The following is a 27587-nucleotide window of genomic DNA, read 5'->3' as shown; positions in this document are numbered from 1 at the left end:
GGTGACAGATGGTAGCTACACCTGTAGTGAGCATGGTATAACATATAGAGTTGCAGAATCACTATGCTGTATACCTGAAACTAATGTAACACTGTGTCAACTATACTTCAATTTAAAAAAAAATGTATTACTACCAATTAAAAAAAAAGGGTAGAAGAGAATAGGAATGAAAAAAGCTTTTGTAACAATAGTGATCAAAAAAAAAAAAAAAGAGGTGATTCGAGGTACTTTAGATACTCTACTACTTCTGTTGGCCTACTTCTGCTTTGGTAAGGACAATGACGTTTTCTTAATCTAACATCAAATGCTCTGCCGAGACAAAACACTTTTTTCTTCTTCCAACCAGACTGTTACCCTGCATTCTTTCTACCGAGAAACCTTCTGTAGAAACTCATGTGGAAGAGCTTCATTAGATCCTTCTTTAGTATAGTCTAGGGATTTTGCAAATGTTTTCATAGATATATTCTTAAGGAAAATGGAGAGTGAATACTTGGTTAGTGGTGAATTTTGGATACATCTGGGAGTACAACCCAGGCAGTCACTCAGTCAAAACAAGGAATGTCTTTCTAGTCTTTTTCTGTTATAGTTAGTTCTTGTTGGGGCTAAAAATAATGATGAGACTTTCCTGGTTTAAAAAATGGTTTAGTTAAGGATTAAAAATGGCTTCAGGCAAAGATAGATCCAACAGCTCAAAATATAGTAATAAACACCTCCATCTCTCCTCTCTGCCTTTTATATTATCAACGTTATGTAGTGACGCTGGACTGCTCCAATGTTTCAGTTGGTTATTTCTGCACAAGTTCTTGGATATTTTCTTTCTTGCTAGCCCAAATTGGGTCATAAGTTCAGGCTTAAAATGATCACTATAGCCAGGTAGATGGGATATAGCTTTGGCTAGGAGATGTGATCAATCCTAGCAAGCCTTGTGAATAGGTTTAGGGAATGGATGAATTCCTCAAAGAAAAATCAGAGGCACAGTTGATGAGAGAAGAGAATGAATGAATGTTGACAAGGCAAACAATATATGATTGATATAGATCTTTTAAGATTTTCTATCAATTCAGCAATTTCTTTTGATCAAATATTTAAAATTTTAAGATATAAGATCAAATATTTACAATTCTTACTAATTTACTTAAAATTCTTTACCCCCTTTTAGCCTATTGGCAAAACTGAAAGTTAAGAAAAAGCACTGCAATGTTATGGCTTTTCATACTTCATTCCCTGTTTAAACAATAGGTGTCCCTGAGATAAATCTCAGGTTGAGGATCACGGCTAGGTGGCATCTCCTCTTTCACTTCCTAGTATGGATTTTGGTGATTTGTGGGGGAAGTTATATTTTCTCCAGCTCCCATGTACTGCAGTGCTAAGTACCAGTGGTTTTGAAGTTCAAAGATTACTACAGATTTCTTTTCTCATTATATTTAATTGCCATTCCACGAAAATTTTGTCTGATTTTATATAAGTGAAGTCCAATGACTGGCTATAGTCAGTAACTTGCTATCTTGCTAACAAAAGAAAGACTACAATTTTCTTTGTGTGACACATCTGGTGCAATTTTTACATCATACAAATAACAAATACACATTCATAATCTACTTCAAAATTAATAGCAAATTGTTACAAGAATTAATTTTCAAAATTTGGTCACACTGAAATAATCTTGGTTCTCTTCATTACTAGCTCAATACTACTCTGAATTAATAGTCTGTGTCAAGTGGAAAAAAAGAAACATCAGTTTAGAGATCTACTTCCTTGATCTAGGAAACAGGTAAAAAGATTTTCTATTACGGAATTTAACAAGTGAAATAGGTGATATGATTTCTATTATGGAATTTACCATTATATACTTATTATTTTCTGATACCAAGAGAATAAAATCTAGGCACCCATTTCTTTAAGGCAATGTATACATACATACATACATACATACATATGCTTTGAAAATAAGTACACTATTTAGTGAGGCTGTTATGAAATAGATGAGATGGACTTTAAATCATTTGATCGATATAAGTAAGTAATAAAATTCTTATGCTTAGCCAAACAAAGAAAAAAGAACAGTCTTTGTGCTTAGTTAACTTTTTTACTATTGAACTCATCTCAGATGAATGATAGGTAACAGCAAATACTTAAAACAGTTTTTATTATGTGTCAGGCACACTTCTTAGCACTTAACATATATTAACTCATATATACTCTACAACTCTAAATTATGAATACTCTATATTATGAATAGGTAATTGTACTATTTGTATTTCACAGATGAGAAAACGTAGTCACAGGGGATTTAAATTACCTGACAAAATAGCAAAGTTAGAATCTGAACCTATACTCAGTGAGAGGAATCCTCCAGATTATAGGATTTTATGAACATTCTGTTTTTTTTTTTTATGCAAATGCAGTAGCTGTTTTGCTCCAGTGTTCTGGGACTTTAGCGTAATAGAATTTGAAGGCATATTGAGATGGTAATAGAGTGTGCAACTTTGTGTCATGCTTTGTCTGACATCTGGTAGGCAAAGTTTGAATTTGTGGTGAGAGCAATAACAAAAATTTACTTAAGGAGAAACTGAGAGTCATTTCCTGAAAAGATGTGATGTTTAGGGATAAAAGAAAGCAAGAAAGTCGCCATTAATCAGAGATTTATTGACAATCTGCAACGTGAAATAGCGCTAGGAAATCGGTATTAAAAAATGAATAAGGCATGATCCCTACCCCATAGTAACTAACAGTATAGAAGGGATAGTAGGCAACAATAAAGTGTAAGTAACTAAATTCTGTAAAATGTATAATGGTGTAACAAACAGAAGGGCAGAAAAGGCAATTGGTAAAAGGGCAGGATGAGATTGGGGAGACATTCTGTCATTCCCAAATGGCTTTGAACTTTATGTAAAAAAGCAACACACAGGAAGCCAACAAGAGATTTTAAACAGGTAAATGGCATAATCAAGAGAGGATTTATGGTAGTAGACTTGTAATTCCAGGATGAAGAAAATCTGATACAAAAGCAACATGAGTTATTCTTTAAAAACACAAGTCACTTCTGTCACTTGTTAGCTCGAACCCTCCAACAGATACTCATCTTAGAGTAAAAGACAAAGACAGATGGTCTCACTCCTTCATAACCTCTCTGACCTTATCCCTGATTATTCTTCTCCTAAATCACCCTACGTCAAACACATTGGCTGCCTTGTTGTTCTCAGATTCAAAGCAGTTCCTACCTCAAGGTCTTGCATTTGGTGCTCCTTCTGCCTAGAATATTATCTTCCCCGATTCTCATAGGACTTTCCTACTTCTTTCATGTGTCTTCACAGATGTCACTCTATCAGGACTGAGCAAATTGTGGTGCTATGAACTAGGTTAGAAACACTGGAGGAGAAACTAACTTTGGAAGAAAGATGATGAGTCTGACTTTGGTACATACTGATTTTGAAACGTCAGCAAGTTTCATTTGGGGCTTCCAGATAGAGCTTTATAGCAGAAGTTTGAAAGGGAATGTTCACATTTAAGGAAGAAGCAGAGAAAAAAATATACATATATGGCATATAGGAAACAGAACGAGCAGCCTGTAGAGATTAAATACATCTACAAATTCTGATGAGGACCTCCCATCAAAAGGTATAACTGATTCCACTATCACTTGAATTTGGCTGGCCTTGCAACATGCTTTGACCCAAAGAACATGGTAGAAGTGATCTTATGATTGTTCCAGAACCCAGACATGAAGAGATCATGCATCTGTTTTGCCCTTTTGGAACAATGTCCTGAGATCACCTTGAAAAGAAGCCAGTGTGGGCCACTGGACGACGAGGGGACGCATGACAGAAAAATGAGGTAGCTTCATTGATATTAATGAGGCCAACTTAGATGTCCCAGTTATGCCAGCCCTCTGGCTGAACACAGCTGCACCAATGATCCCAGAACTGCCTCGCCAAGCAACAGAATTGAGAAAAAAGAATTTTTAAATCATTAAGTGTAGGGTGATATGCTATGCAGCATACATATGTAACACAGAACTTAGTACCTAGAAATGGGGTGCTGCTTTAACAAAAACCTAAAACATGCAGCAATGACTCTGAGACTTGGGGGAGGGGGGAAAAGCTGAAAGTTGGTGAGAAGACGTTTAATGGAGGATGGAGACAGAGAGTTTCATGTCACATACTGATGGAAAAGATGGCAAAATAATGAGTTACTTATGGAAACTTGCAAGATGGAAAATGTATCTAATAAACCTGTGGATAAAGATAAGGCTATTTTCAGGGAAAATATTAAAAATGTCCATTTAATTTTTCCTCTGGAGGATGATATGCTATAAGGAGAGTAATAAACTAAGGAGGAAATAATTCTGTGTGCAGGTGGCATTTAGATGCTGCCATGATGTGCTGAAATGGAAAATAGAATGGTTTCTCACCTCTAGTCATCTGGCAGAAGATTTTCAGAGTAATAAATGGCCTAAGGTAAAAATCAATTTAAGGATGTAGCTAAAAATTCTCTGATAATACCTCAGAAATAGTTAAGTGATTCCTAGAAGACTCTCTCAGTTTCATAAAAGGCTTCTAAGAATCTTAAAGCCGTTTTTCCACAGTAGCCTCATACATGGTCCAAAGTAAAGAGAAGCTTTTCTCAAAAATAAATGATATAAATTATGGATATGGCTTTTGGGGCATGGAGTGATCTCCAATGAGATAAGAAACCCAAAGCATTAAGTGTTATATTGTTAAAACACTGCCAACTTAGTCTGAGAGAAATTGAGACAGTTCAAAATGAAAGAAAGGCCCCTGGGCTCTGTGATTTATATAGGCGGGAGGCAGATTGAGAAAGCTCATCAGCTACAAATACAAGCCATTTCTTATAAAAAGGGAAAGACATCTGTAGAAAATCCAAGAGTCCAGAGTGAAGAACAAAGAGCCAAGGAGAATAATGGACTAGAGAATGACTTTCAGAGAACAAACATCGGCTGAGATCAAGGATTTCCCCTGTTCTTGGTAAAGAGGGAACAGGCTGGATTTCAGAATTGATAAAGACCAGACCCTTCTGAAGACTTCCTATTTTTCTCATTTTTGAATGGGAGAATCTATTCTGATTTTCTGGTCTCTGTTACATCATTATATGTTGTATATGTGGAGAGAATTAGGGGGGGATATCTTATCTTTCTAGTTAAGAGGCTTCTGATTCTAGTTAACAGGCCACACCCTAGAAACAACAGAGTTCCAGTTTCAATCTGAAATCAGGTTTTTTGTGATAAGTAACATGAACTGATTATACGAAGTCATTATCTCAGAAGAACCATTTTTCAGAAATCACTTTGTGTAAAACACCACATTAGTGCAGAATATGATCTTGAAAACATGTATACTTTCGATTAAGGTCAAAAGGGCTCTATTTTTTTTAAATAAATTACCCGAATGGTTCAAAGTTTTACTGTGTCCAGAAACTGAAGTATCTTTTAATATGAAGGTCATATTTTCCATGTATTGGCACCTTAAAAAATTCTGCAGATGTTCAGCTAAACTGAAAGATTCTGTAGGATTGAATTATTTTCAAGAGAAAAAAAAAAAGAAACAACCCTCCCCCCCCCCAAAAAAAAACCCACAATAATCAAAAGACCTTTGTAAGCTCATAGGGAAGGTTTCTGGATATAGGATTTAATTAGTAGGAAGAAAATTTAAGCACTATGATAAAATACTTTTTTTAGAAAACAGAAAGGACTGGAAATATGCAAGTTAGGGACAAAAGCACTTAAACACTGTCCAAAAGTATTTTAAAAATAAATACTCTAATCCCATTATCTAAAATAATAATGTCTTTTGGGGTGTGTGTGTGTGTGTGGTACTATGTGAAAAATACAAACTACAATTCTGTTTAAGATGGCAAGTTCTATAATTCTAAGTTAATCAAACAAGACTGTACATAAAAATGTTATATGTATTTTTTATATTGTATATTTTTTTCCTCTAAAAAAAATCTATGACTAAAGGATAATATTAGGTTATTTTGAAGTGCACAGAAGAGACTTTATGACAAGTTTCCTTGGGGGGGAAAAAACCCACAGCTCCTCTGAAAATAAGAGCTCAAAGTTAATATGTGCAATCGATCAATCAATAAAAATAAAAGAATAACCACACCCAACTACTGTATCTGATAAGTCTCATCTATATTTGAATCAGATGCAGGTCATGAGATGGTGAATGATATAACTGCATGAGAATTTTGGTGTTCTTGCGTTAGGACAGGGTGTACTTTTCCTGTGGAAGGAATGAAAACAATTGTGACCGGAGGGTGGACTGTAGTAAATCAAATTTTTGGCCATAATTCTTTGTAATGGGTCTCATCGGGAGATAGAGTCTACTTCTCTACCTACGAGATCTGAGTTGTCACTGTGCCTTGCTTTGACCAATAGAATGTGGCCGAAGTGACAATGTGCAGTCCAAGAGCCTGCCAGCTTGTTTTTGTCCTCTCAGAGCAGTGCCCTAAAACCACCATCTAAGAGAGCTGGTCTAGCTTATAGGAGGATGAGAGCCCATGTGGAGAAGCACCAGTGTACCTCAGCACACAGCACCAACTGCAAAATACGTGAGGGAGGCCATCTTGGACCTTCCAGTCATAGCCAAACCTCCATAAATGGGCCCAGGTGAAATCTGAACTGGAACTTCCCAGAATCATGGGAAATCCTAATTGGTTTTGTTTTCAGCCAGTGAGTTCTATGGTGATATGTTAGCCAGTCATAGTTAAATGATACATGGCCTGAGAGGTAGGAAGGGAATCAGAGGAAAGTAAAACCAATGAGGTCATGGGAAGACAAAATCTGACAGGAGATAAGAGATAAGCAGAGTTGAAGAAGCAAACAAGGGATAATGTAAGGAAAGGAACGCATCCGTTAAGTTTGATAATTCAGCTCTTGTCTAATTTGACAGAAACTCCTGTCTAATTTGACTTTTCATCCATACTGGCTTTTACTGACCCAGCTATGAGTAAACTGACTAACCTGAGTTTTGTTAAGGCACTTGACTACCCATGATAAAGTGACAGGCTTTTTGTCTTTTTTTTTTTCTTCTTTTATTTCCCATTTGAAGTGATAGCTAGCACTTAGTGAGAAACTTATGTCATATCTCATCAAGTGGTAAGTAAACTAGTGCTTATTTAACTTTCATCTGAGGCTTCTGCTAATTCTCCCTTACTTTAAAAAAGAAAATTCTTTATAAAACCCTACTTTTTGCTAAGACATTTCAGTGCAAAAGAACACTTGCTCAATCCAGATGGTTTCCTTACAAACAAAAAATAATTTTTATTAACAATATATCAAAATAGGGGCACCTGGGTGGCTGCGTTGGTTAAGCATCTGCCTTCGGCTCAGGTCATGATCCCAGGGTCCTAGGTTCAAGCCCCTCATTGGGTTCCCTGCTCAGCGGGGAACCTGCTTCTCCCTCTCCTCCCTGCTTGTGCTCTCTCTCACCATCTCTCTCTCTTTCTCCAATAAATAAATAAATAAATAAATAAATAAAATATTTTAAAAAAACAAGAAAAAAACCCAATATATCAAAATATAATACACACACCCACACACACACCCACACCACAGCAGACAGATCAGGTTATCTTGTGCTAGATTTTTTAAGCCAAAATAAAATTGTGATTACTACAAACCAACAGTAAAGAATAAGCTGCTGCCTTAAATTTTCTAATGATTTTCATCTTTACAACAAATTAAATAGAGAATCTCAACCCAATTATAGGAAAAAACTCCTACCAACAGTGTTAGATGATCCTAATTGTAAAGTAAGAGACCTTAGATTTAAGCATAACATCCAACCTAATTATATTCCAACCACATTAAATGGCATAGCATTCTCCAGGAAGGGAACTTCTTAGTTGATTTATTGCTTAAATTACAGAAAAACAATTCCGTTATAGGACATATTCTTGCCTTTAAAAGATCAGCTTTTCCATGTAATGGCTGTGTAATGTGTGTTAAGAAGTAGATTCCAGTTCCAGAGAGTGATCATGCTTTTGAAATTGTGTTTTCATCTAGCTCTACAGACATTTGAATTGATCTGAACTTGGAGTTCTGGCCAAAGTTTTAGAAGCCAATCTTATTAAGGTTAGTTTCCCTTCTAAAATTACACAAATTTTAACTTAAGTTTTCCTAACTCCCACTTGCGTATTATGATGTTCTTATCCATCATGGATAAATAATTATGACAAAATATGGCACAAAAGTTATTCTCCTGGTGGAAAGGAACACAAATATTTATGAATATGCTCTTTATGTTCTCAAAAAGACAGTCTAACATTTTCAAATATTAAACAATCTCAATGTCTGCTGCTTGTTTTCAGATTTTTCAGCCTTTTGAAGTTCCACTTTCCATTAAAATTCAAATAGAATTATTTTAATTCCATTGGGGAATTCAGCAACCTCTTAAGTGGTTGTGGATCCTCCCTCTCTTTATTTTCTATTAGGATTTTCACGGAGCTAATATTTCTCCTAAAACTTTTGGTTCCAAATTTTTGCCTCCTCTGTCTCAGAATTTATCAGTCATTCCTAGGGTGATCATACCACTTGCTTTCCAAAGCAGGACACTTATTAGGACAAAGGGGGTGGTATTAATAATGACCTCAAGAAAATGGTACTATCCTGAACAAACCTGCAAGATGGAGTCACCTATTTCATACCAAAGGGTATTTCTAGTTAGCTGTGGCCCTCCTCAAACTTTTTCTCGAGATCATTTCTCTCACTTCTTTCAGACCCTTCTCACATCTTTCTTATTAATCTCCAAACTCCATACTTCTCTCTCCATACTGCTCCAGGAAGCTTAAATATTCTATTTTATTTTGCAGAACTCAGCTCTTCTCTTGTTATTATTCAAGCAATATAAAGAGTACTGCATATCTGTCAACCAAAATGTCCCATCAAATCATTTCCCTAAATTGGAAAACCTGTATCCTCATGGGCATTCCTCTGTAGTACAGAAGACACAATTACCAGGTTTTAGGTTTGTTTAGTATATACAACATTTATAAACCTTCCCCACTATAATTGAATCTCTTCCTGGACAATATTATTGCACAGCTTGGAACTCCTGGGACCCTTTTTACTGGATCTTTGCACCCGTCTCTCAGATTCTGCTGCTAATATCTCCTTCCTGACTTTCAGTTGAATTACCTTGGGCACTAGAGTTGTCTGGCTAATACAGAGAGCTAGAAATTTCTGGGACCCACCTTCCTCCTTCCTCCAGCAGCTGTGAGCCAACAGTCAACTGATGTGAGTTTAAAAGCCCAGCTCCTTTTTCCTAAATCCACAACCTTTGGGGTTTAATTTAAATTCCAGAGTATCTCCCTTAATCAGAGTGAGTCTGCAACTTTGCTGTTTCCCTGTGCAAAACAGTTAACACAGCAAGCCCAAGTGCTACCCTTAGACAGTCTTGCTCACTACGTTGACCCTTGGCTTGCATCTGGGAACTTCAGTTTCTGGAGGCCTTCACCATTCTCTAAATGAGAAGTGTTGATCACTGTGCTTAAAGTATTTGCATAAACAACACGGTTTAGGCTGACCATGTACTTCCCTTTTGGGAGTCCAGAATATTTTTTATGAGCTAGGCAGAGGGTGACTACACGGCTGACCCCCAACATAAACCCTGAACACCTAGGCTCAGATAAGCTTCCCTGAAGACAATACTTCACATGTACTGTCACAACGCATTGGTGAAAAATTAAGCACATCCTCTGGGACTCCATGGGGAGAGGACTGTTGGAAACTTGTGCCTGGTTTCCTCCAGACTTTGCCCCATGTGCCTTTTCCCTTTGCTGATTTTGCTTTGTATTCTCTCACTGTAAATAGTTCATACCTGTGGGTATGACTCTGTTGAGTTCTGTGGGTCCCTCCAGTGAATTACAGACCCACGGTGAGGTCTTGGGAACCCAACACACATTCCCTCTTCTCGATTTTGCTTCTTTATTCCCACTCCTCTTACTGGTTTCTCCTGGGATCACGTCCTTAATAAACTGTGTGCATCCTAATCCTTGACCTGGCTTATGCTTCTAGGAGGGCTTATGAATACTCTCAATCAGTCAAAATATTAGTCTCAACTATAAGCATTATAATTTCTTTTTCTATTCTTGGAATGCTCTGCTCCCCATTCTTTAACTCCTCATTCCACATACTTCTGTCCCCCTCCAGACTGTTTTCTTAATAAATATTATTACTATTTAAATATTCTTAATAAATATTTGGACAAATTAATCCAGTGTTTATACAATTTATAAATTGGACACAAATTGTACCACAAGGTTTAAGATAAAATAGAGCAGTACCTCACCCCATCTCTCCCTACACTGAGTCTTGCCTTCCAGAGGTAAAAATTTTTAATATTTTCTAGATGTTTATTCCTGTATTTACCTGAAGATATGAAATGATAGCCCCTTATATCCTAATACTGAACATGTGGGAAAAAAGAAGTATGACATGAAGTACTTGGGAAAGAAATACTATTCAAGTCTTCCCTTCCCTCTACTCATATATGGATACCTATCTCATTCCAGAAGAAAGAAACTCGTGGTAAAAATCTCAGAAAGAATAAGCAGTCACGTGCCAAGCCAGGGCTCTGGACAGTAATATCATCATCTCCCATCTTTTATAGTTGGCTCTTTGGGCACTTCTGATGAGATGCAGTGGCTCCAGAAGACGCAGAAACACTTACTGTAAAGGCATGCCTCACTACTAATCTCAACGTATTCTCATTCACAGGTCTTTTTCAGCATTATCCAAATTCAGTCAGTTTGCCTTGGTGCTGGCAGTCTTTGGGTAACAGAGTTGGGTCTTAGGTTCCACCAAAACAATCCTTTTCTCATTTTAGTACATTGCTTCATAAACTTCATTGCACATCAGAACAATCTAGGGAGCTTCATAAAAATGCAGCTTTCTGGGACTTGCCTGCATAGACTGCAGTTCATCAGGTCTATAGAGAAGACTGAGGAGTCTGATTTTATAGCATACTTAAGGCGATTCCAATACTGGGGGATCTAGAACACTCTTTGCAAAAATGGATCTAGCATCTCATAGAGTAAACTGAAAAAATATTCACATAAAATGAATATATACATATGCCCATGTATCTTATATCCATTTACATAAGACTTATAAATACCTAATATTATTGATGTAGTACTTCCATTTGTACATAAGGCATTTGTTGGCAGACGTTCTTAGTAATCCAGTAGTTTTTAACCATGGTGGCATGATGCAATGGTGTGTTACAATCAAGTTTTGGGCGTACGGAAAACATTTGTTGTTAATGACATTTCAAGTCAGCTGGTTTTAACAAATAAATTAGGGTGATTAAAGGTTATCCATATAATAATGGCATTTTCATAAATTTTCACATGCTTTACCCAATAGAAGAGGAAGAAGTTGAGCCAGAGCCATAGTGCTTCAAGAATAGCACGATATACTTTGAGGGCCCTGGCTGGTCACTGCTACTTCTAACTGTATCTTTAGGAGCAATGTAATGATGAATTGTATTGATTTACTTCCACAGAAATATTGTATTTTGTTTTCACAAAAATCTGTGTCAAGTATGAATGTTAGTCATATATGTCAATGTCATTGGTTATATGTTAACTTTTACTGATATGGAGAAGAATAAGAAATGTAGCATAGGAGTTGTAGGCATTTTGAAACTGTTGAAATTCACTGCTTAACAAAGTAATACCAATAATAAAATACAAAACCGTGGCTTTGAAATTCTCATATCTAAAATAGAGCACATAGGCTATAGATGGCATCATTTTTTTTTTTCAACAGAGGGGAGAGATATGTGCAAACAATATTTGGTTTACAGTCTCCTTAAGTAATCAATAAGACAATGGATTTTCTTTTCCACTCTCAGCCTAAAAGTCTTGATTTGTTCTATCTCTAACCAACCAATTTGTTGTTTACCAACCAAGAGTACCAAAAGTACTCTTGCCCCACCAAATTTATACCTTTAAATAAAACACACAAATTTCACAAAAATGTAAATAGGGCAGACTTGTTTTTCTTAAAGGTCCAACAAACTCTAGGATCTCTCCCCCACCTAACCCCAAATGTCACCATCAGACCTTTGGAACAGTTCCTGTATTTGTGCTCAGAGATAGGGTACTGCTTTTCTGACGATCCTTAAATTATGAGTGATATTTTTCTCTATTACACATCACGTGTTCATCTCTTTTTGTAGAGCCTGATTGTCTTCTGAGTTCTCTTTTGTCTCACATTTCTGTTTATATCCTCTGTCAGAGAATCTATGTAAAATTCCTCCTGAGTGTTCTCCAAACCCTTCCCCAATCTTGCTTCTTCAAAGACAATTGGAAAAATGAAGAATAACCAGCAACAAATCCTAAAGATCTTTGGAAGCCTGGGCAAAGGATAGTTCAGGAAAAAGAAAAGAGGCTTCAAATGCTTTGAAGTCAGTAACAAAGTTGTGAAATTTGTGAGGAACATGGGAGGAAAAAAAGCCTTTTTATTATTTGCTAACATTCACAGGCTCTAATTTTTCATTTCCCTAGTTGAGCTTTAACTTAATTATAAAACAAAATCTATAGCAGCAGCCAGGCCTAGGGGTAGAGTCTGTACAACTAATCAACTTTAATTCCCTGGGTTCGATTTAATTACAAAACAACATTTGGTGCAGCTGCTAAACACTTACCAGGTGACCACATGATAATACGGCAGTAGTATTTACAAGTCTCCAGCTTTTGTTCTAGTCTACCAGCCCAATAGGTTTCAGCTATATATAAATTTGAGCAGCCTTGAGGATTTACAATAGTAAAGAATTGTCCTGATTTTATACCCCTCTGTAGTTGAGCCAGTTAAAATATTGAGTTGCACCACAACAAATTCATGACAGGAAGTAAAATTTAATGATGAAAGACGTCCTGATAAAGGACAATAATACCAAACTGAATATCAAGAGCATACTTCTTTTCCTTAATTCACTCTTCTGGGAGATAGGCAAAGTGAAACCAACTTATGGATACTGGGAGTTGCCAATGTGCATTTTAGGTTATAACATACATTACTTTTCAATATAACTAGACATACATAACTCATTCTCCTGCTTGTTTTTTCGTGTTTTAGTGTTCCATAAGGTATTTTAGGCGGTGATTACTTGTGTTACAAAATATTTTTTACCTGACACAATAAAAATTTACCACTGATATTTTTAAGATAGTTTCTCTCGTATATTTAAAATATACTGGATTTGTACTAACATCAAGAAGATCACTGAAATAAGTGAGATCTGATTTTTCATTTAATAATATTTAGGCAGAAGTTCCATGCACAAGGAACTTTTTATCTTAGGGTTTTTTGTCATCTTAGTTCACGCATATACAACTTATACGGTGTGTGGGATCTCAGTTCCTCCCAAGGTCTATAGAAGGATAAGGAAACTTATTTGAATTTAGGAAAAAAATTAGTAAGAAGTATCAGTAAGGGAGTACCAGTGATGCTGAAATAAATATGACTCATTATTTTCACAGCAACTCAGAAAGAAGATAAAATAGATTGCCATCTAATCCAAATAAAGATTTGAAGTAGATGTATAAATGCTATTCTTTTGCTTATTTTCCCCATTAGATGTCAATCTTCTTTTCTTTCCCTTTAGAGTAGAATGGGGTAAAAGCTAAAGAGAGATGTATCATAGGTAATTACATCTATGAAAAGCAGAAAATCTTCGAAAAAAGCCAGAATTCATAAAATTCATCATAAAATATCTGGAGCAATAATCCCCTTTTTCACCTTTCAACCTCAAGTGCTGGTCTGGATTTTACCTAATGCTGCCCTGCACGATGATGTTGGTCCTTGGACAAAGACAACACTGTACGTTTCAAAGTCGAAAGGCTAATTTCTCAGTACTAGCAGTGTCTGTCAGTGTCTCACCCCAGAGAGTGTCTTTCTCTACTGAACAGTGACTGAGTCACAGGAGGAAACAATCCTGCTTGCTGGAAGAAAATAGGATGGAAGGAATTATGACGGTTACCAGATGTTCCACTGCCCCTGAGGGGGCACCAGAATGTTTCTGCATATGCTGTAAACAGCTTAAACTGTCAAATCAGGGGACCCTGGGGCTTGGTTCTCATGCTACTCCGATGTGCAGAGTCATAGCATTCGAGAGTTGGAAGGACCCTTAGAGATGATCTTAGTCAAAGGTTTTAAACTATGTCACGAGGAGTTCTATGTTTCCTAAGAATGACTCAGAGATTACTGAAGAGTAAGGGGATCTCCCCAAAATAGTAACAGCACTCAAGGAAAGAATGTAAAAATCTTACATCAGGGTAACAACAAGACAGGATATTTTATCAAACAAAAATCAGTTGTGAAAATCTAAGGTAATTCTTATGGTTTAGGAAAGGAACCTTGTGGAAAATCACCATCCCAGTAGCTCTATGACACTCCTTGTGTGGTGGGGGGTACGGCATGCAGAAGTTGGAGGTTGATTCAGGAATCTAGGCCACAATAGGCCATGTGGCTTGGGAGTCTGGAAATTAAATTATATCCCTAAGACACAATATCAGGGCAGGAAATAAAGGCTTCTCGATTCAAGTCAACCAATTCTTACAATCCTTCTTTATTTAAATATCTATGGCAAGTTAAAAATGCCCACTTAGAAAATGTTACCTTTCCAGGCTATTTTTTTTTTCTTTTAGGTAGGTTCCATGCCCAGCATGGAGCCCAACACAGGGCTTGAATTCAGGACCCTGAGATCAAGACCTGAGCTGAGATCAATCAAGAGTTGGATGCTCAACTAACTGAGTCATCCAGGTGCCCCACTATGTTATTTTAAATGGCAATGGCAATTTAATACTGTATTGCCTTGATGATGATTTAATTCTTACTCTATGTTACCTGCTTTCAAATTAAAAAGTACCCTGTGATTGTTCAAAGAACCTCCTCATTGCCACAATTGGAGAGAGAGAGAGAGAGAGAGAGAGAGAGAGAGAGAGAGATTGAGAGACTGAGAAAAAGGGGGTAAGAAAAGAAAAAGGAAAAAAAAAGAAAGAAGTAAGGAAGGAAAGAAGAAAGGAGGAAAAGAAAGAAAGAAGAAGGGAAAGAGATGGGAAGAAGAGAGAGAGGGAAAGAAAAAAGGAAGAAGGAAGGAAGGAAGAAAGGAAGAAGAAGCTATTTCTGTGTTTGTACATGGAACCCATTTTGAGAAAGGGACACAAGACTTTACCATAAGCTAAGGCGTATCTCCAGGGTTAAATAGACATTCGTAACAGCAGGGTAGATGCACCTGCCTGACTCACCATCACTGTTGATGCACACAACCTCCTGAACTTGAGTGCCTGGGCCACACTCTTTTCCATTGTCTGGTTCACAGTCTCCAAGCCTCACTGCTTTCCATTCATAGCAGGATGGCTCTTCACAGGGAATGGCTTCCAGTAAGTGAGGGCAGTTCCCAGGGCCCCCAGAGCCTCCAGTGGGCTCATTGGTAATGCGTCGCTTCCTCAGTTTGAAACCTGAATTATTGGGGAAGGATATATTTATTGTTACTGCCATGGGTTGAATATTTCCAAAGGCTGAATGAAAACTTGAGTGAAAGCTGGATGAGGGTAGAGGGTAGAAGTCAGATTTGCTTTAATCACTAGTATATCCCCAAGCTCTAGCTTAGTGTGAGCCTATTAATCATTTATTAAATGAGTAAATGAATGAATGAACAGAATGGCCAAGGAGGGAAGGCAAGAAAAGTCATATGTCTCTTATCTCCTTCAAAGGACTGGAGAGAGGTAGAGAGGCAGAAGCAGAGAGAGAAAGACAGACAGACAAAGACACACACATAAAATGATTTTGGTTGATTTGGAAAGTCTGTAGTTATAAAATATTCAAAGACACAATGAAATCTCAAGCTATTTGGAAATATTCATGACCAGACAAAGTGGTATTACTTTGAATTTTTCAGCACTATCACATAATTAAATTTGAAAGGAAACCTCTGAGAGGTTGGATGGTCCCAGATAAATTATCTCTTTGAGGCTTAGTTGATTTTAGATGCCCCGGAAATATGAACTAGTGATGATATAAAGCATCTGGGCTCTAATGAGGACTCTTCAGAGTCGTGCTCTGTGCTTTAATAGCACCTAAGTGCTGCCCTTCTGGACAGGGTATACCAAAATTAATAAGTCTGCTTATTGCTTTGTGAACATATTAGAATCACTAGCAAAATTAATAAGTCTGTTTACTGCTATGTGAACATATTAGAATCACTAGAAGACTGTCTTAGAAAGAAAATAAAATGTTTCTAATTACTAGATCATGTGAATATTACCCCATCATGCCCACTACATAGGAAACCACTGCATCTATTGTCCTCCTCTTAGATATATCATGTGCATCATAAGAGTAATAGAGCCTTTTTTTTTTCCCTTTCTTAACTTCAAAGTAATAGGAGTTTTTTTGCTTTTTGAGGACTAGCTATGGATCAGGCACTGAATTAAGTGCTTTATGCTTATTATCTCATTGAATCTTTAGAGAAAACTTTAGTAGCAGATATTACATCCCTTTTACAGATAAGGGGACAAAGATTTAGATAATTAACTTGTTTTAGTGTACCAACATCAGAGTAGGTTTATTCATCTTTTGCAGTCGATACTCATTAGCCATTCTGGAAAATATCACAGATGAATGAATAAGCACGAGTAACAAAGACTAACGAAAGTATTTGGCACACTAATGACATTATTTAGAATAATTCATGTTTGACTCAACTGATGGGAGTTTTAAGCATGTCATGTTAATAATACATACCTTTTTTGCCTTGCTGGTCATTACAGTTTTCGTAAGTACAAGGTCCCCAAGCTGACCAAGGTGAAACCTCACATTCAGTTGGACAGGGAATATGGCACAGCTGTGTAGTATTAGGGACGGGACCAGTGCATGATTTCAAGTCCACTGGTTTTGAGGCTGTTTGGAGAAAAGTACAGAAATCCCTTAAGAATTAAACAAATTGTTATGGTCAACAATACGATTTTTCTGTGTGTACAGAGAAGGACAAGTGCCACCAAGACATTATTCCACTGCTTCTTAGCTACATCCTAGAAAAAAAGGAGAGGGAGTGGGGAAAAAGCAGCACAGTGTAGTTCAAGGAAACCGGACTGAGATTCAAGGAAATCTCAGAGACTGATCACCAGCTTTATCACTTATTAGCCCGGTGACTTAATAATGCCGAGTCTAACTTTCCTAATTAGTAAAACAATCCTTAAGGTCAGTTTTATCTCTACAATTCTATATTTAGATTCTAAATAAATGGAATCTGCTTCAGAGGACTGAACACAGTGGTAGAGGGCCTACAGCTATATAGCATATGGAAAAAGTCTGCACTGGGTGGCTTCGGGTGGAGCAGTCTTCCCTTTCCTTTTGGTCCACAAAAGGGTAAGTGGTGGATATAATGAAGAGCCCATGCCACCAATGGGGTATCTCTCTCTACCCCCAGCTACATGACTCACCAGATACTTTCTAGAACTTTTACAGAATATATTATCTGCATATGTGATCTAAATCTCAGAATTGCTAAGGCGACTAATTTAGAATTGTCCATGTCTGTTCATATGTTGACCAATGAACTGTGAATAAATACTGTTTGCCCTTGCTTCCCTTCTTTTTTGATGCCTGAAGTTCGGCTATTTTGTAGGGGACACACATTTGACACTTAATGTCAAGATGTGTCCATAGTTTTGGCTAAAAATGACTAAGAGATATTAGAAGCTATATGGAAAGCAGAAGAAATTCAAGTTTAGTGGTATATTATAAAATATAAAGCTATAGTTGTTTTTCTTGTAAAGATTTTAAGAAGTAAATGTCTTTGACATTACCTTAAATAAAAGCTAGTTGCTATTTCCATCTCATAATTTGGAATGCCCACCCTTGTAGCATAAAGGACTGAAATAATAGAGGTCTTAGATAATTCTCATTCTCTTTATGTGAAGAACTATCAAATTCCAATCACATGGGTTACATTTAGAAGCTCACAGAGAAATTAAGATATTTTAAGCTAAATTATCCTAACTTTTAAATAAACGTACTAAATATATTTGTTTGTAGTTTAAACTCTAAGGCAAACTGTAGGTATTGTGCATCCCTCAACTTTCTGCGTGCACACACAATCATAAATGCTACCTGAACGCTGTTACATTAACTCCTCTTTCGAAAATAGTTTCTCAGTTCTGAAAAATATTCTAGATTTTTTTTTCTTTTTCTCCTAGGAGTACATAACTTAATCTCTCTCCTCTCCCCTCTCACTCCCGCCTCCCCTGCCCACCACCACTGCAGTGAAAATAAATGGGCACTCTTAGTTTGCTTAGTATGGAGCACCATAAGCATTCTCACTTAAGTTTATCGAATTGTTGCTATTGCGCATCGTAACATCAGCCACAGCCCAAAATGATTACTTTTGTTGCTTTCAACAGTGAAAGTATTTGGCACACTAATGACAGAAAATACAGAAATAAATGCTTCACTTCTTTAAATATAAAAAAATAACAATGTCAGTGATACATATTTCACATAAAATGAAAACAATTTTTAATATCCTTACAGGCTTAAGAGTCTTGTGATGGTTAATTTTATATGTCAACTTGTCTGGGCTAAGGGATGCCCACATAGCTGCTAAAATGTTTCTAGGTCTGTCTGTGAGGATGTTTCTGGAAGAGATTAGCATTTGAATCAGTAGATTAAGAAGACAGCCTTCACCAATGTGGGTGGGGCACTATCTTATCCTTTGAGAACCCAGGTAGAAATAAAAAGTGGACGAAGGGTAAAATCTCTTTTTGAGCTATGGAATCCATCTTCCCCCTGCTCTTAGACATTAGAGTTCCTGGTTCTGGAAAACCAGGAATTACACCAGTGACCCCATTCCCATAATTCTGTGAGCCAATTCCTATAATAAATCTCCTCTTACATGATCTATACATATATCCTATTGGTCTGTTTCTCTGGAGAACCTTGGCCAATGTAAGGCTACAGTATATAGAAAAACTCCTATAACTGCAAATTAACATAAGTAATTTCTTCACCTGTGGAGTCTTTCACACTATCATTTAAATTAACAATTGTGTGTATTACCTGAAAAGTCTCCATTTTTTTTCTTTTAATAGACTAAAATTAACTTAAAATTTAGTGGTGTTACATTGTTTTGGAAATTATGGTTACTACAAAGGAAAATCTACTTCTTACAAAGTCTACCTTGACCATGCAATTGTGAGGAATATATAAGGTTGAAAACTTTAGGAGGGAAACAGGTTTTATCAAGGAAACAGGTTAAAACATTGTTTCTAATACCTGGTCATTTTTTTTTAAATAAGCTTAATTTTAGCTTTTGGCATATTTTGAATGAATCAAATAGAATATTCAGTCATAAGAATCTTCTTGAGCTATTAAAAGAGAAAAGTGATGAATAAAGGCTTGAGAAAATATTGCCTGAAGCAAAATACTGCTAAGCTAACCAAGTCTATACTGAGATAATAGTTATTGAAAAATAACCTCAATTTTATAGATGTCTTTATATAAATAAATATATAATTGAATATATTTGTTGTGTATGATCTATTCCTTTGGTGATTTTCACTTTAGTTTTGTTGTTGTTGTTGTTGTTTGTAAATACAGTATATATTGATTGATGTAAATAACCGATACTAGCTGAGCTCCTCAAAAACTCTGTCAATTCTATTTTTGCCCATGAATTATATGGAATCACTGTGATTCAATAAATGAAATAAAGGACAGTTCCAGAAGAATTTACTGGATTCTAGTTCAATCTGTGAGATATAAGTCCTGTAGTACTGTATTCCATAACGCAGTGTTTACTGCTGATCCCATATTCTCAAATATTGAGATTTGAATTTCTTAGATTTTCTTCATATTGTGAAGATGAATTTCTTCATATTGTGAAATTCTAGTAGACTGAATTTGAGGCGGGAGGGAGGCAGGGGGAGACACTGTTCAACCTAATACATGTACCCTGGTTGTTTCAATGTCAGTATTCTGGTTGTGACATTATAAGTTTGTAAGATCTGACCATTGGCGGAAACTGGGTAAAGGATACATAGGATCTCTGTGAAGTTACAATGTCAAGAGAATCTTTGTCATTACTTTGGTATAATTTTATCACTTAAGAAATTATTCATCCAGTACAAGTTTCACAGAACTTCTGTTAAACTTTTTTTAAAGTTTTATTGTTGATCTCTTGAAAATAAAGGGCACATTTTATTGTTTGCGTATGATTTAAACGGTATACAATTATTTGTACATTGCATTCTTTATGAGGTCATAAAAGAATGTCCAAACTTTTCTGGACTTAATAAAACAAACAAACAAAAAATGAGACTGGTACATTTTTGTAGGTCTGAAATATTTCTGTATTTTTATGCTTAGAGCATTACAATGGAAAAAAATATTATAGGAAGTAAACTTCAGATATTTGTTTCCAGCAATGTGCTCAGGGAGATATTCTGAAGATACACCCACTGTGTAACCCCTCAGAATAGCAATATGTGATTTTTAAAATTAAATGTTTCATTCTGAGATAATTATAGATTTTCATGACATTGTAACTTCACAGAGATCCTATGTATCCTTTACCCAGTTTCCGCCAATGGTCAGATCTTACAAACTTATAATGTCACAACCAGAATACTGACATTGAAACAACCAGGGTACATGTATTAGGTTGAACAGTCTCCCCCTGCCTCCCTCCCGCCTCAAATTCGGTCTACTAGAATTTCACAATATGACCTATTTGGAAATAAGATTATTGCAAATGTATTTAGTTAGTGGGGTCCCATTGGATTAGAATGAGCTTTAAATCCAGTGACTGGTGTCCTTATAAGAAGGCCATGTGAAGACATACAGAGAAGAAAGCCATGAGATATTAGAGCAATGCAGCCACTTTGTTACTAATCTTAGGGAAAGAATAGTTCAGTCTTGCACTACTAAGTACAATGCTAGCTATACATTTTTGTAGATGCCTTTTATCAAATTGAGGATGTTTCTCTTTATTCCTATTTTTCTGAGGGTTTTTATCATCAATGGGTGTTGAATTTTGTCAAACTCTTTTTCATTGACTAATATTATCGTGTGATTTTTTTTAGCCTATAAATATGGTGAATTTTTGTTGTACTTTTTGTTGTACTGTCTTTGTCCCCTCTTCTATTTTCTGGATAAAACTAATCTATTTCATATTGAGTAAATTACAGTAGGTTGTGTTTTTCCACTTTGATTTTTTGATTCCTTCCACTTAGTCTACATTGTCAAATTTATGTGTATAAAGTTGTGGTGTTCCCTTGTTATTCTTTTGCTGGCTGTAAGGTCTACAGTGATATCCCCTGTTAAATTGGCATTCCCTGATGTTAGTGATTTGTGTCTTTTCTCTTTTTACTTTATCAGCCTTGCTAGAAGCTTCAATTTTAATGGTCTGTTCAAAGAATCAGCTCTATGTTTCATTGATTTTCTCTATTGTTTTTCTGTTTTCAAATTCATTGATTTCTGTCCTTATTTTTATTATTTCCTTCCTTCTGTTGTCTTTCATCTTCTTTTGCTTTTTCCTTGGTTCTTGAACTGGGAGTGCAGATTTTATTGATTTCTGTCTTAACCTCTTTTCTAAGGTAAGCACTTAGTGTTAAGAATTTCCACCTCAGCACTGCTTTAGCTACGTTACACAGATTTGGTATATTTTCATTTTCATTCAGTTCAAAGTATTTTGATTTTCCTTGAGAATTCCTTCTTCCACACATGGATTATTTAAAAGTGTATCCTCTATTTTCTAAGTGTTTGAAGATTTTACTGTTATCTTTCTGTGACAGAATTCTAATCTGATTCCAATTGTGCTCAGAGGACACACTCTGTATGATTTAAATTCTTTTAAATTTGTTGAGATTTGTTTTATGAATCAGAATATGGTCTATCTTATTAATAGAAGATGGATCCTACCCTTGTTGGATGGACTGCTCTATAAATGCCTACTAGATTGTGCCGAATGAGATGGTGTTCATTTCTTCTAAATCCTTGTTGATTTTCTGTCTAGTTGTTTTATTAAGTGTTGGGAGTAGAATGTTGTCATCTCTGACTTTAATTGTGAATTTGTGTATTTCTCCTCTTAGTTCCATCAGTTTTTGTTCACATATTTTATAGTATATTGTTTAGGACATACAAATTTAGGATTTGTCTTCTTGGTGGATTGACTCTTTTTATTATTATATAATGTCTTCCCCAGTTTCTATAAATTTTTTGCTGAACAATTATGTCTAATTTACCTGATATTAATACAGCACTCCTGCTTTTCTTTGGATAATATTTTCACGATATCTTGTTTTCCATTTTTTTTTTCAACCTGGGTGTACTGTCAGAGCTGAGCTGAGTTTCCTGTAGAACATGTACAGCTGGGTCATATTTTTTAATACACTCTACCAATTTGTGTCTTTTTTTCTCCTTAGGAGTTTAGGTTTTTTTCTAGATACAGAATAGATTTCAATCTTTATATTGCATTAGAAGCAATTTATAACATTGCCTGAGTAGACATTTGTTAGGGCTTTTTAAAAAAAATCTGCACTTGCCGGTATTTCTGGGCTGCTGGCTTCTTTCACACCAAGTCTGAGATATGGGAGGCAGAAAGACAACCACGGCCACTTAGGGCCTTGTTTCTTGGGTCTTACGATCTCCAGCTTGTCTTCCTTCTCTCCAACTTTCAGAGTCGTCTTATGGTTTGTTTGCTATGTATTATCAGGATACACACATTTTTAATTTAGCAAGAGCATTAGGAAAAATGACATTTCCTCTATCTTCCTGGAAGCAGAAGTCTATATGTTGTTTTAAAAATAAAACCTTTCAATTTTACAACTGGAATTACAAGACGGAAAATCAAAAGATTCTCCAAATCCACAGCATGAACTTAATATGGCATTAGAATCCTAAAGCCGCCCTCTCCTGTGGGGGCATTATTGATCCCAGGTCACATAACTTCCAGTTTTAATGGCCTGGTGGGAGACCTAGAATTGCCTATCTAGAGTTCTTTAATTATCAGGGACAAAGGCAGGCATTTTCAGACAGAAATGAAAATTTATCTATAGAAGACCATCATCATTAAGGAAATTTCCAAAGGACTTATTTCTCTTAAAAGGGAATGTGAACACAGAAGCAGGGTCTAAGATGCCAGATGGAATGGCAGCCAAAGAAAATATTACATGTGAGTAAATGTTGAATGTAAAAGCATAATTATAGTGATTAAACAGGGGAGTGTAGTAGGTAGGATAATGGTCCCCCAAAGATTCCATGCCTTAATCTTTGGAAATTGTGAATATCTTTTTTTTTTTAAAGATTTTATTTATTTATTTGAGAGAGAGAGACTGCAAGAGATAGCAAGAGAGAACAGGAATGGGGAGGAGAGGGAGAAGCAGGCTCCCCACTGAGCAGGGAGCCCAACGTGGGGCTTGATCCCAGAACTCTGGGATCATGACCTGAGCTGAAGGCAGACGTTTAACCTACTGAGCCACCCAGGTGCCATGTGAATATATTATCTTAATGGAAAAAAGGATATCGTAGATGTGATTCAGGTTTCAAACCCTGAGATGCGCAAATCATTCTGAATTATCCAGGCAGGCCCAATATAACCACATGAGTCCTTAAAAGCAGAGACCCTTTCTCAGATGGGTCAGAAAGATGAGATGGAAGTAAGAGAAGAGATTCAAAGCAAGAGAAGTGCCTGATTTGCCACTGATGACTTTGAAGGACGTCGGGGGAGAGTCAAGGAATATGGGTGGTCTCTAGAAGCTAAGAAGAGTTCCCAGATAGCCAACCGGCAAGGAAATGGAAATCTTGGTACTCCAACTGCAAGGAACTGAATTCTGCCAACAACCTGAAATGAACAAGGAAACAGATCCTCCCTTAGAGTGGCAAGAAATGCAGCTCCCCTAAGCCCTTATTTTTGGGCTGGAGAGACCCATGTCAGACTTGTGATCTACAGAACTGTAAGATAAGGTGTTAAGATTGTGGTCATTTGTTATGGTAGCAACAGAAAGCTAATACAGAATTATGAATCACAAGATAGAACTAAAATACAAGATTATATAATATGAAGGCTGATGAAGGGAAATCAGAGGTGACCTAGTCTAAAACCCTTGTGAAAGTAAATATATTAATTATAGACTGTATTAATTTTAGACTGTATAAATTTGAGTCTTTACCTTGATATGTTAAGGTAATATCTTTATATAAATAGGAGAAAGATTTATAATTTCCAAACCTAGGGAAGCAATGTAATAAAAACAAAAGTATTGCAATAAATTCACAGGGAGCCAAGAAAGGAAAAACAAAACAAAACCCAGAAAAAGTGGAACAAGGAGAATAAAGTAAGATGGAAGAAATGACTGCAAAAAACTAAACTTTTAACCAGTAAAAGCCAAAGACTACCAGACTGAATAGAAAAATAAAATCTGAAATAACATTTTATATCCACTAGTTTGTCAAAAATTTTAAAAGTTTGATAATATCAAGTGCTCGAGGAGATGTAAAGCAGCTAGGACAGTTAAACACTGATGGAAGAACTCTAAGTTGTTTTAGCCATTTTGGAAAATAATTTGGAATTTTTAACTATGGTTGAAGATGTGAATACTATTAGGTATATACCCTGGAAAAACTATCAGACATTTACCTCAGTAGATATTGATAGGAATTATCATTGAAACATTGTTTATAATTGCAAATATCCAGAAACAACTCAGGTATCCAACAAAAAGGGAAGGAATATTAAATTATGCTTGTCCATACTACACAATACTATACAGAGGTGGAAATAAATGAACTAGAGCACAATCATCAATATGATTAAGCTTATAGATATATCAAAAGAATGAAGAAATCAAGTTCAAGAAGAATATATACTAAATGATACCATCCATATAAAGTTATAAACAACAAGCAATATCATCATGGTTTGGGATAAATACGTAAGTCTGGGAAAGAGAAGAGTGTCCACTATTGTCTGGGAATCAGTTCGATGCTTTCAGCTAGGCCTTTATTTTTTTTTTAGGAGCTGGCCTGGCACTCAAAGCTATGTTATGGTGCTCTCCTGTTGGACATAAACAATTTCCTAGAGCCTCACATAAGATAAGGTCATTCTAGACTATGATGGAGTAAGACAAAAAATAAGACTACTTAATTTGTCTAGGTAAAAACAAGGACACTGCAAGAACCATAAAAAATATCATACATTTCCCTCTCCCAGCTAATAAGAGTTCTGCTTTTTTTTTTTTTTTTTTTTTTAATCAAGTATAGGCTTTAGCCTCCCTCCAGACGTTCCTCCTTCCAAATAAGGTTTATCAAGATACCCCATCATAGAATTATCCTTGCTTCCTTATAGCATTCAATCCAGAACAAAGTCCACTTATTTAAATAATCCTAAAAAAAATCACTTAATTGAAACCTAAATCTTTTAAGTGCTTTCTGACACCCTTACTGAGATGCCCATGGCTGCCCATGGTATGGGTTCTCCCTTGCTCAATGAGTAATAAATCCAGCTTGTTCAAAATCAGGCGTGTTCCTGGTGGTCTTTGGTTAAAGAACATAGACATGTCAATATATAAAGAAAAGCAAAGAATATTAAATATAAAATTAGAATAGGAGTTCCACTTGTGGATAGAGTGGGATGTATTTATTGACTAACAAATGCTCATTGGTATTTACTATATGCTAAGTAATGTTACAGTATTCCAAGTACTTAACAAGTATTAATTTATTTAATTCTCACAAAACCCCATGTTGGTAGGTATTTCAATTATCCCCATTTGGGGATAGGGAATAATTATCTCCCAAATGGGGAAACTTAAGTATGGAGAGGAGAGATTAAGTAACTTTCCCAAAGTAACCAAGTAAGAAAACTATAGATTTTGGATTTATATCCAGGTGGTTTGTCTCCTTCAGTGTGTATTTTTAACTACTACTCCCTGTGATCTTGGAAGGATACATGAGGGAGTTTCAATAATATGTAATACACCTATATAAATACAGACACACACACATGCAAATACATTTGAAAAAGATCATAATGAGTTAAAAATATAGTTAATGGAGATTACTAATATGCTGTGTGTCATTTTAATGTAATAATATAATGACGTTGTCAAGGCAATACAACTTCAACCCCGGTGTTCTATCAGTGAAAATTATTCTGACTTTTGTGTGTCACGTGGGAGTAAAAACTAAGTTTCTATCAAGAACATCCTGTCCAATTAAATTACTATTAAAATGAAATGTCTTGCACTTATGCTGATAATAACAAGAACAGATACTTCTATTGAATTTACCAAATTAATTTTTTAATTTTTACAGCAATCTCATGACATAGGCACAATTGTAATCCCAAATTTGGAGGTGAGGAAATCGAGGAACAGAAAGATTAAGTAACTTGCCTAAGATCACACAGCTAATTAATGGCAGCTGGCTTTACACTATCCATTAATATTGTTTTCCAAGTTGAGGACATTGTATATGGGAATTTGAGTCAATAATGATGTGTTATTGGAAGATTTCAGGGTCAGTTTGACATAGACAGTGCTGCAGCGTGTCCTGTTTTTCTTTTTTTTTAAGGGAAGGGGAACCCAACCCCATATTTGCAGCATTGCAACAGATGGTACATCCCTGTAGTAGGAGAGTGATGTCCTCATCAAGCTGTTGATACAGTTTGTGAAATTTAAATCTTTACATGATTGGGACTGCTACGAAGATGGATATTCTGAACAATCCCACATATTTTTAAAAATTCTTGTCTTATGTGAATCAGGGTCACTGAGAGAAATTATCTGACATATCTTTGTTCCTATAAATACTTAAAAAGATAGCATCATTCTATTTTATTTGAGTCAAGACATGAGGATGGTTTTTTTTCCTAGGCAATATGGCATTGTGAGCAGAGGCATATGGACCTCTCTTTATTTATAAGCCCCTAAAATGACCAATGGAATAATCAAATAGAGAAAGAATTGCATCAGTCCTTGAGATAAGGGGAGAGCCCATCTAGAAGCTGGACACTTAAAGGAGTTTCTATTTGCTACGATGATATTGATATAAGATTGAAGGAACCAAAGCATCAAGGCAAAGGAACAGCCCCTGTGACATTGAGTAGAGTCTTTAAAAGAAGTGGGTAGAGACTCTGACAGTGCTCTGCCTTGTACCCCAACTCAGCAGTGTAAAGTGTATTAGTCAGCTAGGGTTGTCATAACAAAATACCAAAGCCTAAGTGGCTTAAATTGCAGAAATTTATATTCTCACAATACTGGAGGCTTGAAGTCGAAGATCAAGGTATTGGCAAAGTAGAGGTCTAGCAAGAATTGCAGACAACTGCCTTGTTGCTGTGTCCTCACCTGGCCCTTTCTTTGTGTACAATCCCTGGTGTGTCTTCCTCTATTTGTAGGACACCACTCCTGTTGGAGTCAGGTCCCACTCTTTTGACTTCATTTAACCTTAATTACCTCTTTAAAGGCCCTATCTCCAAAAAATGTCACATCGAAGATTAGGGCTTTTCCACATATGATTTGGGAGGGGTGGAACACAATTCAGTGCATAACACCAAGCT

General features: G+C 36.1%; 1 protein-coding gene across 4 annotated transcripts in view; it reads right to left on the bottom strand.

The window, feature by feature from the left end:
- Nucleotides 1-27587, bottom strand: part of THSD7A (thrombospondin type 1 domain containing 7A) — a 428494-nt gene that overhangs the window by 150608 nt on the left and 250299 nt on the right. For all 4 annotated transcript variants that reach the window (XM_032402031.1, XM_032402029.1, XM_032402030.1 and 1 more), the window contains 2 exons: nucleotides 16778-16933; nucleotides 15280-15492 (listed from right to left, as the gene is read on the bottom strand). In XM_032402031.1, the coding sequence (XP_032257922.1) occupies nucleotides 15280-15492; nucleotides 16778-16933 (369 nt within the window). The remainder of the gene's footprint in view (nucleotides 1-15279; nucleotides 15493-16777; nucleotides 16934-27587) is intronic.

The sequence above is a fragment of the Phoca vitulina genome, unplaced genomic scaffold, assembly GCF_004348235.1.
Source record: "Phoca vitulina isolate PV1807 unplaced genomic scaffold, GSC_HSeal_1.0 scaffold4, whole genome shotgun sequence".
Taxonomy (NCBI): domain Eukaryota; kingdom Metazoa; phylum Chordata; class Mammalia; order Carnivora; family Phocidae; genus Phoca; species Phoca vitulina.
The sequence above is the reverse complement of the archived record's forward strand: the minus strand, read 5'-3'. Positions and strand labels throughout refer to the sequence as shown.